We start from the raw sequence: 12,123 nt of genomic DNA on the forward strand, positions 1-12,123 counted from the left end.
GTACTAAGCATCTGGGAGAGTTCAAATGAACAGACACATTCCTTGCCCACAGTGAGTTTACGGTCAAGAAGAGAGAGACAATCTAAATAAATAAAATTACAGATATGTACATGAGTGCTGTAGGGCTGGAATGGGAGTTGAATAAAGGGAGCAAGTCAGAGAGAAGCAGAAGGGAGTGGGAGAAGAGGATAGGAGGGCATAGTCAGGGAAGGAGATGTGTCTTCAATTAGGTTTTGAGGGTGGGGAGAGTAATTTTCTGTCAGAAATGAAGACGGAAGGCATTCCAGGCCAGAGACAGAATGTGGGTGAGAGATCAGCAGCGAGACGGATGAGATGGAGGGCCAGAAGGGCCACACAATTCTCCAGGGTGACCAGGGAGATGGTGGGCAGGACAGACCCCTGAGCAGCTGGTCATGGGCCAGTCATTAGAAAGCAGGATTTGGTGGCGGGGGGCACAATTAGGCATCCCACAGAGTCTTTCTGGGCAATTTGGAGACTTATGTGCTTCAACCACACATTTAGGGAATACTTTCCAACAAATCCCGTTCCCCTCTAGTAACGTAAAATGCCCGCGTCATGTCTGATGACCATATCTTCTTTCTCTGGCTCACAGCCGGGTATATAGATACCAAATCCCAACTGCGTCTGAGGTTTCTTCCAGCCCCACTGAAAGCATTAACTTGTTGAGGAAAATCTGACTGGCCTCTTTTTTCTCATCTGCTCTTTTGGTATCAACAGCTGATTGATTCTCAGCACTTCTGTTGAAGCAAAGTTCGTTAGAGGTCTCTTTAATGGTATTTCTTAAGCACTTATTACGTGTCAGGCACTGTACTAGGTGCTAGGGTAGATACTAGCTAATCAGGCTGGACATAGTCCATAACTCATCCAGAACTCATAGTCTCCCCATTTTACAGATGAGGTAACCGAAGCACAGAGTAGTTAAGTGACTTGCCCAAGGTCACACAGCAGACATGTGGTGGAGCCAGGATTAGGACCCACGTCCTTCCAACTCCCATGCCCATGTTCCATCCACTAGGCCACGCTGCTTCTCATGGTTGTGCTCTAGGTCTTGGTTGTAATAATAATAATGATGGCATTTATTAAGCGCTTACTATGTGCAAAGCACTGTTCTAAGAACTGGGAGGGTTACAAGGTGATCAGGTTGTCCCACAGGGGGCTCACAGTCTTAATCCCCATTTTACAGATGAGGTAACTGAGGCACAGAGAAGTTAAGCGACTTGCCCAAAGTCACACAGCTGACAATTGGCAGAGCCGGGATTTGAACCCACGACCTCTGACTCCAAAGCCTGTGCTCTTTTCCACTGAGCCACGCTGCACCTTGTATACTAGGGCTCGTTCTTTGTGCATAACGATAGAGGGAGGGGATGGAGGAGTGGGAGATGGGATAGGAGGGGGGAAAAACTGGATCTCACTGGTGCCAAAGTTTAGTGCTTAACGATGTTCCTATGTAACTCATCTCTTACCTGTAGGGTCAGAGACGGGGACTTCTCCATGCGCAGACTCCCAAGTCTTGGTCTCCATCGCTGCCTTCTTGTACATGTTTCTCTCGTTGAACAGATTGCTTGAGTTGGGAGCTGAGTCTAGCGGGGTGGTTTCCTCCCCTCTGACTGGAACACAGACCCCATGACCTGGATTAGGTCTCCCCACCCTCCCACAACCTTGAATAGGAAGGTGAAGAACACTTCGCTCCTCTGCCGCTAACCTCCTCACTGTGCCTCGTTCTCACCTGTCTCACCGTCGACCCCCGGCCCCACATCCTACCTCTGGCCTGGAATGCCCTCCCTCCACACATCAGCCAAACTAGCCCTTTTCCTCCCTTCAAAGCCTTACTGAGAGCTCACCTCCTCCAGGAGGCCTTCCCAGACTGAGCCCCCCCGTTTTTCCTCTCCTCCTCCTCCCATCCCCATCGCTCCCTCTTGGAAGAGCCTATGCTGCCCTACCCTCTTTCCCTCCCCACAGCACTTGTACATATTTATTACTCAATTTATTGTATTTTTACATATTTATTACTCTATTTATTTTGTTAATGATGTGTAGATAGCTATAATTCTATTTATTCCGATGGTATTGACACCTGTCTACTTCTTTTGCTTTGTTGTCTGTCTCCCCCTTCTAGACTGTGAGCACTTTGTTGGGTAGGGACCGTCTCTATATGTTGCCGATTTGTACTTCCCAAACGCTTAGTACAATGCTCTGCACACAGTAAGCGCTCAATAAATATGGTTGAATGAACTGAATGAATGAACCCCGGGGGACTGTGGGTCTTGTCTGTTACAGCTGGGGGTGGGGAGGGTTGACAGGGCTTAGCGAGGGAGGCGAGGAACTGGAGATTGCAGTGATCTGAAGAGGGGCAAACTCACTTGTCAGGTAGCAGTCTAGGCTGAGGGTCACGTTGTCAAAAGCAATGACAGCATCTGAACCTTCTTCCCACCATGTGACAATCTGGAGCCAAAACCTGGGTAGGCAAAGGGGAAAACTGCCGTGAGTTAAATTGTTAGTCATCTGTGGCTGATGACTTAGCATTGATGGAGCCCACACACGTACCAATAGCCCAAACTAACCCCTGTTATGTTATCAGCATAGGCTCTTCCAAGAAGAGCAACATATAGAGACACAGTTCTTATTCTTTCCTATTTGCCCCATAGAAACTCTTATTTGGGGGAGTGACTCGGTGCAAGGAAAGAGCACTCAGTGGAAAGAGCACAGGCTTGGGACTCAGAGGTCATGGATTCTAATCCCACTCTGCCACATAAGAATAATAATAATGATGGCGTTTATTAAGCGCTTACTATGTGCAAAGCACTGTTCTAAGCACTGGGGAGATTACAAGGAGATCAGGTTGTCCCATGTGGGGCTCACAGTTTTAATCCCCATTTTACAGATGAGGTAATTGAGGCACAGAGAAGTTAAGTGACTTGCCCAAAGTCACACAGCTGACAATTGGCAGAGCTGGGATTTGAACCCATGACCTCTGACTCCAAAGCCCGGGCTCTCTCCACTGAGCCACACACTTGTCAGCTGTGTGACTTTGGGCAAGTCACAACTTCTTTGTGCCTCAGTTACCTCTTCTGTAAAGTGGGGATTAAGACTGTGAGCCCCGTGTGGGACAACCTGATCACCTTGTAACCTCCCCAGTGCTTAGAACAGTGTTTTGCACATTGTAAGTGCTTAATAAATGCCATTATTATTATTATTATTATCTAATGCATAATATAGGGTTGCTCTATCTTCTCTCGTCCTTAGTTTGTCCATTTCTCTCTCAACATTCATTTTAGTTCTAGATCACATAAACAGAACAACTCAGCCTTTCCCATTACCCAGTGGGTTTCCTCTCCTGCCCTCTGATGATCTTAGTCTTTTCATTAATGAAATGGGGATAATACCTGTGGTTTCTTTGTTGTTGTTTTCTCTCTCTCTCCCTCCCTCCCTCCCTATGCAGTGTTTCAGCATGTGATGCCATGGAGACTCCACACACCCACCACCTGCATAATTCCACTCTTCCCCTAAGGGAATTCTCCGTGGGAAGTCATCTCCCATTCCAGACTTGCTCTTGACCTGCCCTGTGGCCAGCTGTGATGTCACTGTCCGACTCAGACTGTGACATAACACCCAGGTGGGGAATGAGTAAGCAGAGTAAATGAACAGGGAGGGGGCGAATTTATCAGAAACCAATCAACCGAGAAGGTGGGGAAAGCCCAGAGAGTCTATTTTCGGGGAAATAGGCTCTTCCCTGGGAAGAGGAGATCAACTCTTTGCACATTTCTCCCCCTCTGTTCGTTGTTGCTGAGAGAACACGGGCGGTGATGTACTCCTGCAGATGCAGGCTCCTCTTAGCATGGATGGGATGAGAGGAGCCGGGCCTGGGATGGTTGCTAAATAGGGTGCATTTTAAAGTGTTCTGTGAGACGGCAGCAGCTGCTGCGGAGAGGAGCTTGATTGACATGGGGAATTGCATATATTTTGAGGAACACTGGGAGTAATCAGGGAACTTGCAATCAGATGTAGACATGTAAATGCGTTGGCCAAACCAAGCTGTCTTGTTTGTTCGGGAAGCCCAAGTTCGATTGATCTTTCAGATGCCTCGCAGCTTACCAGAGGGGCTGTAATCTGGGACTCTGGTCACTGAAGTCTGATGGAGGGTCCTGAGGAGAAGGGCCCTGAAGGGAAGGGCCCTGAGAGGAGGAGTTCTGAAAGGAAGGGCCTTGAAAGGAGAGGTCCTGAGGGAAGGGGCCAAGGGGTGTAAGGGCCAATTCCTCCTGTAATACAGCTAAATCCTTGAAACAGGGGCAGCCTTTGGTCAGCCTTGGGGAGACTGGTAATCCATTTCAAGGGAGCTTCTGCTGCTGTCCCTACTGCCTCCTCTTACCACATTTTTGCCACGGGCGGTCACAGGGAGGTCACTAGGTTAAGAGAAGCCTCCCACAGAGCTCCTCTGGTCTAGATTCTCCTTCCTTTCGGGGCTGCGGGAATCTCTTCCACTCACTCCACCTCAGGCTTGGAGGTCTGTGGATGGGAACTCGACTTCTTTGCTGGAGAGGCTGGAGGCCAGGGGTAAATTACCCGGGGATTATAATCTTTTTTTTTTAAATGGTATTTGTTAAATGCTTACTATGTTCCAGGCACTGTATTAACTCACTGGGTTAGATGCAAATTAATCAGATTGGATGCAGTTCTTGTCCTAGATACATGTCACAGTCCTAACTTCCATTTTCTGGATGAGGGAACTGAGGCACAGAGAAGTTAAGTGACTTGCCCAAGGTCACACAGCAGACAAGTGGCAGAATCAGAGCTAGAACCCAGGTCCTTCTGACTTTCAGGACCGTGCTCTACCCACTAGACCATGCTGCTTCTCTAATCCATGCTATTTCAATGTAACGTTTGGATGACCCACAAGTCCCCTCTGATGTGAAAGCTTGAACTCTGTACCTTGGAAATAAGGAAGGCCTTTAATATACCTCACCTTATTCCAGGGCTTTCCTCCTTTCTCTCCTCAAGTCAGTATAAAAACGGGGAGAGAGTCCAAGGGGCTGAAAATTATGTTATGCAAGGCTATTGGGTACATAGAATTAGCACCCCCAGATTTATTTTAACAGGGCTCAGGGGTCACTTCTCTCTCCATCCTCAGCCTTGATGAACTCGTGAAATGGAGTTCCTGATATGCGACTGTTGTTGTTGGCATAATTGACACCAGAGGAGAATGCTGAGCTTTCTGGGCGAAGACACTAATATAACCGTAAGATAAATTGGTTGCTTTCCTTTTCCCCCCTCAGTGGGATTTGGGGGCTGTTACTCATCATATCAATCAATCAATCAATCATATTTATTGAGCACTTACTATATTCAGAGCACTGTACTAAATGCATGGGAGGATACCACTCAATAGACTTGGCTCATTCTGTATTATGACCTGACATGCAGAGAGGTGCATAAACAGTGTGGTCTAGTGGAGTCGCAGGCCTGGGATTCTAATCCGGCCTGTGCCACTTGTCTGCTGTTCCTGACTTTGAGCAGGTCACTTCTCTGTGCCTCAGTTCCCTCATCTGCAAAATGGGGATTCAGCACCTGTTCTCCCTCATGTGGAGTACCTGATTATCTCGTATCTACCCCAGTGCTTAGTACAGTGCTTGGCACAGACTAAGCGCTTAACAAAAGCCACAGTTATATTTCCAGGCCCATGGCCATTTTGTTTAGTTATACCCTAAATCCTCCTTTTGTTGCCTCCCACCACTTACTCTGTCCCCCTGCACATTTATGTTAAAGATCCCTAGGACCAGACTGTGACTGCCTGGCTTGGCTGAATGCCGTGAGTCTTTCAATGGGCCAGATTTAAATAGGACAGTCTGGTATCTAGGTGGCCGCCAGACTCATTGAGGAAACTCTGGTCTGGAAAATAAGCTGCTGTATGTCATGCAAAGCTTGGAAAAAAGCAAGTCAACAGACTGTTAACTTATTGTCTTATTTGCCACCCAGCCAGCCCCGGGGACTGACAAACCTAATTAGGTTCACTTATTGATTTTAAGTAGCTGACACAAAGGTGTGTGTCTCCACACAGAAATGTTTTACAGGGAAAGAGGAGTAAGACTGGGCAGAATTTGCTTAACAGATGGACTGGCTGTCTCAGATTCTGCTGGCCGGTTACAGTGCTCAGAGGGTGGGTGTGTTCAGGATGCCTACTTTCTGCTGGGGCCTGGCTGGGCTGGAGCTGGCTCGGATAGAATTCCCTCAAATTGCTAAACAAAAATCCCTAATCCAAATTCTCTGCTGGGGTGGATGGGCTCAGGAAGGAATCATCTAAAGTGGACTCGCTTAAAGCAGATTTCTGGTTAGGCAATTCTGGTAGGATAATGTCACTGGTAAAATAAATAAAAATCTGAGCAAATCACAAGCTGTCCTGTAATTTACAAAAATTCTGGACTGCAATGAAAGATGCTGGATTGACAGCTCAGGAGACTAAAGTAGTCCTAGGTGATTTCCCAGAATTAAGAAGCAGCATGGCCTAGTGGAGAGAGCATGGGTCTTGGATTCAGAAGGATCTGGATTCTAATTCTGGCTTCTCCACTTGTTTTCTGTGTGACCTTGGGTAAGTCACAACTTCTCTGTGCCTCAGTTACCTCATCTGTAAAATGGGATGAAGAGTGTGAGCCCCATGTGGGACGTGGACTCACTACCCCAACATTTAGTACAGTATGTGGCACATAATAAGCACTTAACAAATACCTTTACAATAAAATTGGCCCAGCAGAGAAAATGGTATAATGAAATAATCTTCTTCTAGTAAGCCTTTAACTTTCCTCTGTGCAGAGCATGGACCCTGCTAGAGTACAATCCAATAGAGTTGGTAGACATGATCCCCGCCCTCAAAGAGCTTACAACCTAGGCAAAACGTAGCTCAAATTTATTTCTGCCTTCTTCCCTTCAATTGGTCAAATTGGAGAGCCACGGGATGCTTCTGAATTATGCCCCTGAGAGTTCAAAACTGAGCTAATGCAACCATGCTAGCTTGGTTTGAGAAATAGAAGTGAACAGGCCTCTTCCCGTGTAGTACATTTGCTTCCTGGGCCCCCCTCATCTTCTCTGAGACAAACACAAATCACAGATGATTCAACCACGGAGCTGCCTCCTACACTCTGGCCCTGGTGACTTTCTGGACAGTGAGGGCAGAAGCTTAATGCAGGCTGGATTTCCAGAAGCCAGGGAGTCAAGGGAAGACGAAGGCATCTGGTCTCTTATAAACTGAGCAAGGGCTTATAACAATAATAATAGCACTCATTAAGCGCTTCCTATGTGCTGATCTAAGGCTGGGAGATACAAATTAATCAGGTTGGACACAGTCCCTGTCCCACATGAGGCTCACAATCTAGGTAGGAGAAGTTAAAAGACTTGCACAAGGCCACACAGCGGATATGAGGCAGAGCAGATTTAGAACCCAGGTCCTCTGACTTCCGGGCCCATTCTCTTTCCACTAGGCCATACTACTTCTCACGGGATGTAAAGAGCGGAAAGCTTTGTGTGTGCAAGGGGCGGTCAGGACTGTGGATCCCACTTGGGATTTTTCAGCCACATGCACCATTTGATGGATTTCTTTGCCAGTGGTACCCTCTTTGAACATGAAGGACTACTATGAGAAGCAGCGTTGCTCAGTGGAAAGAACACGGGCTTTGGAGTTAGAGGTCATGGGTTCAAATCCCAGCTCCGCCAGCTGTCAGCTGTGTGACTTTGGACTTTTAGACTGTGAGCCCACTATTGGGTAGGGACTGTCTCTAAATGCTGCCAAATTGTACTTCCCAAGTGCTTAGTACAGTACTCTGCACACAGTAAGCGCTCAATAAATACGATTGATGACTTTGGGCAAGTCACTTAACTTCTCCGTGCCTCAGTTACCTCATCGATAAAATGGAGATGAAGACTGTGAGCCCCATGAGGGACAACCTGATCACCTTGTAACCTCCCCAGCACTTAGAACAGTGCTTTGCACATAGTAAGCGCTTAATAAATGCCATCATTATTATTATTTACTATATACATTCTGATTAGTACACATGTGGGTAGGTACTGGGCAAATAAACTCTCTAAAAATTCCCTTAGGGCATTTTTAACCAACATTAAAACCACGATACCATCTCTTTTTTTAATGGCATTTAAGTGTTAGTTACTGTGTGCCAGACATTGTACTAAGCACACCACACTAAACTCGACAAACAGCTTTTAATGGAAAGAATTAAGGCAAAGAAAGAGATATTCCAGAAAGTCCAAATGATAGAAATGAACGCAATGGTCATTCTGTTGGCTCTAAAGCCTCAAGCACAATGTGAAAGAGAACTCTCCCACTTCTAAAGTTGTCCTCTGCATTCACTACGCGACTCCCGCTAAAGTACTAGCTGTTCTCTCTTGTTCTGTGCAACGAGAACAGCCCCCAAGATCCCCCAGGACAAAAAGACTCATTTATGCCGGGTGGCTCACGATCTGTCCCTTTAATTAATTAAATCCATTAGTCCTACTGCACTGAGTCGCAGCTAGTCCAGATGCTTTAATCTTTTAACTCCCTCACCACAAGAATCTCTGGCGGTCATCGTCCTAACTTAGGGTACAACACCTACTCCACGACGGTGCTCATCAGAGACTTTTGAAAAAGATCAACTTCATCCAAGGGGCCCCCTTAGATTTCATGCTCCTGGAGGCCAGGGACCCTTTCTCTCAACTCTTTTACACTCTCCCAAGCACTTAGTATGCTGCTCTCCACAGGTGTAGGAGCTCGGGAAATCTTACTGATTGATCGATGAGGCGGCAAGTCAGAAATCCCAGCCATGTGAATGACTGCGGGTGGGGTGAGAGGGCACCTGAAAATGTCAAACTACTTGAAAGAATCTGGGGGCACGTTAAGATGTCCAAAATGGTCACCTCCCAGACCCCTTTACAGAGGGAAAATTGAATTTATTGTGAGGGATCTATAACTCATTAAAACATTGCTTGGACATCTGAAATACACCAAAAAACCCCAATCAAACCCCAAAACCCTTTATTTCTTCTCCTGAAGAAGGAATGTCCTGACTTTTCCAGGGGCATGCCAAATCCAATTGTCTTAGTTCAATTCAAAATATTCCAGAATCACATTAACTCTGACATTGACCTCGCTCGCCCTCTCAACTACCCCAGGGTCACAGTTAACATCGGGCTGATCTCGGTGATGGGGTGGTGCCAACTTGTTGGACCTAAGTGGGAGATACAAAGAATCCAAACCTCAAAGAGCACGACCTTTTTTCTAGGGAAGGGTCAGGGGCTCATGTATAGAAGACACCGGGTGAGAAACACAGCAGGACTCGAGTTTCAAGCTACCAGTGCCTGTCCCAAGCAGTGACTTCCATCGCCACTCCAACTGGCTTCCTTGGTAGCCCAATTGTTCTTGGTTTTTTTGCTATGCTGTTACAATGCACATAGCTGTTACATAGCTGTTACAATGCTGTTACATAGCACTGATCTAAGTGCTATGGTAGATACAAGTTAATTAAGTCGGACACAGTCCCTGTCCTGCTTGGGTCTCACAGTCTATGTAAGAGGAAGCACAGGAGAACTGAAGCCCAAGGAAGTTAAGTGACTTAACCAAGGTCACATTGTTTGTATCCACCCCAGTGCATACTACAATTATCATTATTAAGCGTAGTGAGGAGAGAGAAATGAATAGAAGGGGAGGGGTAGAGGCGGTGTCCTACCTGTCTGACACCTCAGAGAGAGGCAAGACCATCCTCTGCCAGGTACTCAAACCTTCGCCGTTTGCAAAATGCCAGACCATCCTGCTCTGCTCCTTTCCCGTTTTGTTCTCCACCAGCAGCAGGGAAACATTTCCCCCCAAGAACCCATGGATGAGCCAGGACATCTGGACCTGCAAAGAAGAATAGATCCAAAAATCAAGCCGGCCGTTCTCTTGGAAGGTCCCAGGGCAAAGGATTGTATTCTTCAGTTTCCCTCACTGAAAAACGGAGATCATTCCAAAAGACTGCTTTGGAAAATGCCTTAGGAGTCTTTGAGGAAAGGGGCTGGGGCTGTTTTATGAGCTTTCCCACTGTAAATTTCAAAATTTTGGAGCCACCGTCACAACAGATAAACAACATATTCCTGTGTATCAGAGCCTGGGCTGTATTGCACTGAACTCTCCCAAGCACTCAGTGCAGTGCTCTGCATCCAATATACGTTCAATGAATATCACTGATTGATTGACTGCAGGGGAACCAAGAGAACAGAGTCAGATTCTCCCTGACCCCAAAGATTACAGTTGCTCTCTATCTTTAAAATGCATCCATGCTCCTTTGAACCAGAGAGTCACAAAGGAGCAGGAAAGCAGGAAATTACCCGACAGTGGCTTCGTCTTTGAATCCCACCAGACCTTTATACTGACTGGAGTTCAAGTCATTGATGGCTTTCACCCACCTCAGGCATCGGGTGATCATGTACTTACTTGAACTTTCAACAGCAGGCTCTGCGTGCCCCCCCCACCCCAACAACCTCCTAATAGATATAGGTTAAAACTGACAGCTTTCTGCTAATGAACTCTTTTATATTCAGACAGTAAATGAGACAAGTGATAAGGCGCAGCATCAAGAACGTGCCACCACCAATTATATCTCCTGGCTGCAACCAGCCCTTTCCAAAGTATCTCTCTCCTCTCTCTCTCTGTGGGGTTTGACAGACTTCCCAATTACGCACTACCGGTGTTCATCATTTTATTAATTAAAGTTTTGTATGTAAAGCAATCTTGAACACTGTGGCTGGTGTAATGTTATTATTTCCTTTGTGGCACTATTCTCCTTGAAATAAAATTAGCATAATTTCATTGCTATGCTATCTCCTCCCATGTTCAGTGTGCAAACCTTATATCAGATTTAAGACTCCTTCCTGAATCGATGCAGTCCGCACCTTGTACATAATGCATACATTTTAAATTGACTTAAAATTTAACTGCACCCCCCCCCCCCCAAATCAACCATTGCAAATATCCCCTCCCCTGCATAGAACACTCAGAATGCAGAGGGAAGAATGCTGTAGGCAGGAAATTATGGTAATCCCCAAATTTCCATGTTCTGGAAGACACGCTGCTTTAAAGAATAAAACTTAAACCTCGCTAATGCTAGCTAATTTCAGAAGCTCAGTGTTTTGGAACACTACCTTCCAATTCACCTGGAAAAGAAGAAGGATCAATTCTATAAATAGCCTAATGAAAAAACACAACAATGCCATCAGAGGCAGGTTAAATGCAGATTCTCAAAAACAAGCAAATTAAATGTGAAGGTGCCAAAAGGAAAGTAATTATTGAGGCTTCAGGAATGACGGATTTTCCTGGCCACGGTGAGGATCCAAGCAGTGGGGTCTTGATTCACTACACCCCCTAAAGCCTCTTTCTTTTTAACTTGTCATACCATATTCAGCCTGCAACCAGCCAAGGGAGTTATGATAATTACACTCATTACGCTTGGTAGAACCAGTCATAGTATTGTCTCATCTGATAGCATGCCCTTTTCCATTACTGCACAAACTTATCTTAGGCCAGTTAAAGAAATACCACAGTAACTGAAGAAATGTGTGGCCTAGTGGATAGAAGACAGTCTGGGAATCAGAAAGATCTGGGTTCCAATTCTGACTCTGCCACATCTCTGCTGTGTGAACTTGGCCAAGTCACTTAATTCTCTGTGCCTCAATTATCTCATCTGTAAAATGGGGATTAATACTGAGTCCCATGTGGCACCTGTACTGTGTCCAGCCTGATTAACTTGTATTTGCTCGGTACTTAGTACAGTGCCTGGTACGTCGTGCTTAACTAATGCCATAAAAAAGAATAATTGGTTCCTGATTTACATGTCATATTTTAATATGGGCTCAGTTATGCACAGTCAATCAGTTGTGACTCTTCATTTTTGTACATTTCGGATATTGTCCCGTAAACATCACTTTGACCGCTTGCCTTCACCTGCTCTGGATTGTCCTTTCCACAGGCTCTAAATAGGCCAAAGAATGCTTCATTTGTCACGTAAGAAGCAGCAGAAAAAAATGGTGACTTTTTCTTTCAGAAAATGTAAATGTTGGCCAGTGTTTCCTGTCAATGACTAGGCCATG

The 12,123-nt window shown here is 45.9% G+C and overlaps 1 protein-coding gene across 1 annotated transcript in view; it reads right to left on the reverse strand.

Moving 5' to 3' along the window:
- ALK (ALK receptor tyrosine kinase) overlaps positions 1-12,123 on the reverse strand; it is a 364,842-nt gene that overhangs the window by 46,434 nt on the left and 306,285 nt on the right. The window contains exons 9-11 of the mRNA XM_038750862.1: positions 9,729-9,898; positions 2,382-2,476; positions 1,485-1,628 (exon numbers count right to left, since the gene is read on the reverse strand). Coding sequence (XP_038606790.1) covers positions 1,485-1,628; positions 2,382-2,476; positions 9,729-9,898 — 409 coding nt within the window. The remainder of the gene's footprint in view (positions 1-1,484; positions 1,629-2,381; positions 2,477-9,728; positions 9,899-12,123) is intronic.

The sequence above is a fragment of the Tachyglossus aculeatus genome, chromosome 9, assembly GCF_015852505.1.
Source record: "Tachyglossus aculeatus isolate mTacAcu1 chromosome 9, mTacAcu1.pri, whole genome shotgun sequence".
In the NCBI taxonomy this organism is placed as follows: domain Eukaryota; kingdom Metazoa; phylum Chordata; class Mammalia; order Monotremata; family Tachyglossidae; genus Tachyglossus; species Tachyglossus aculeatus.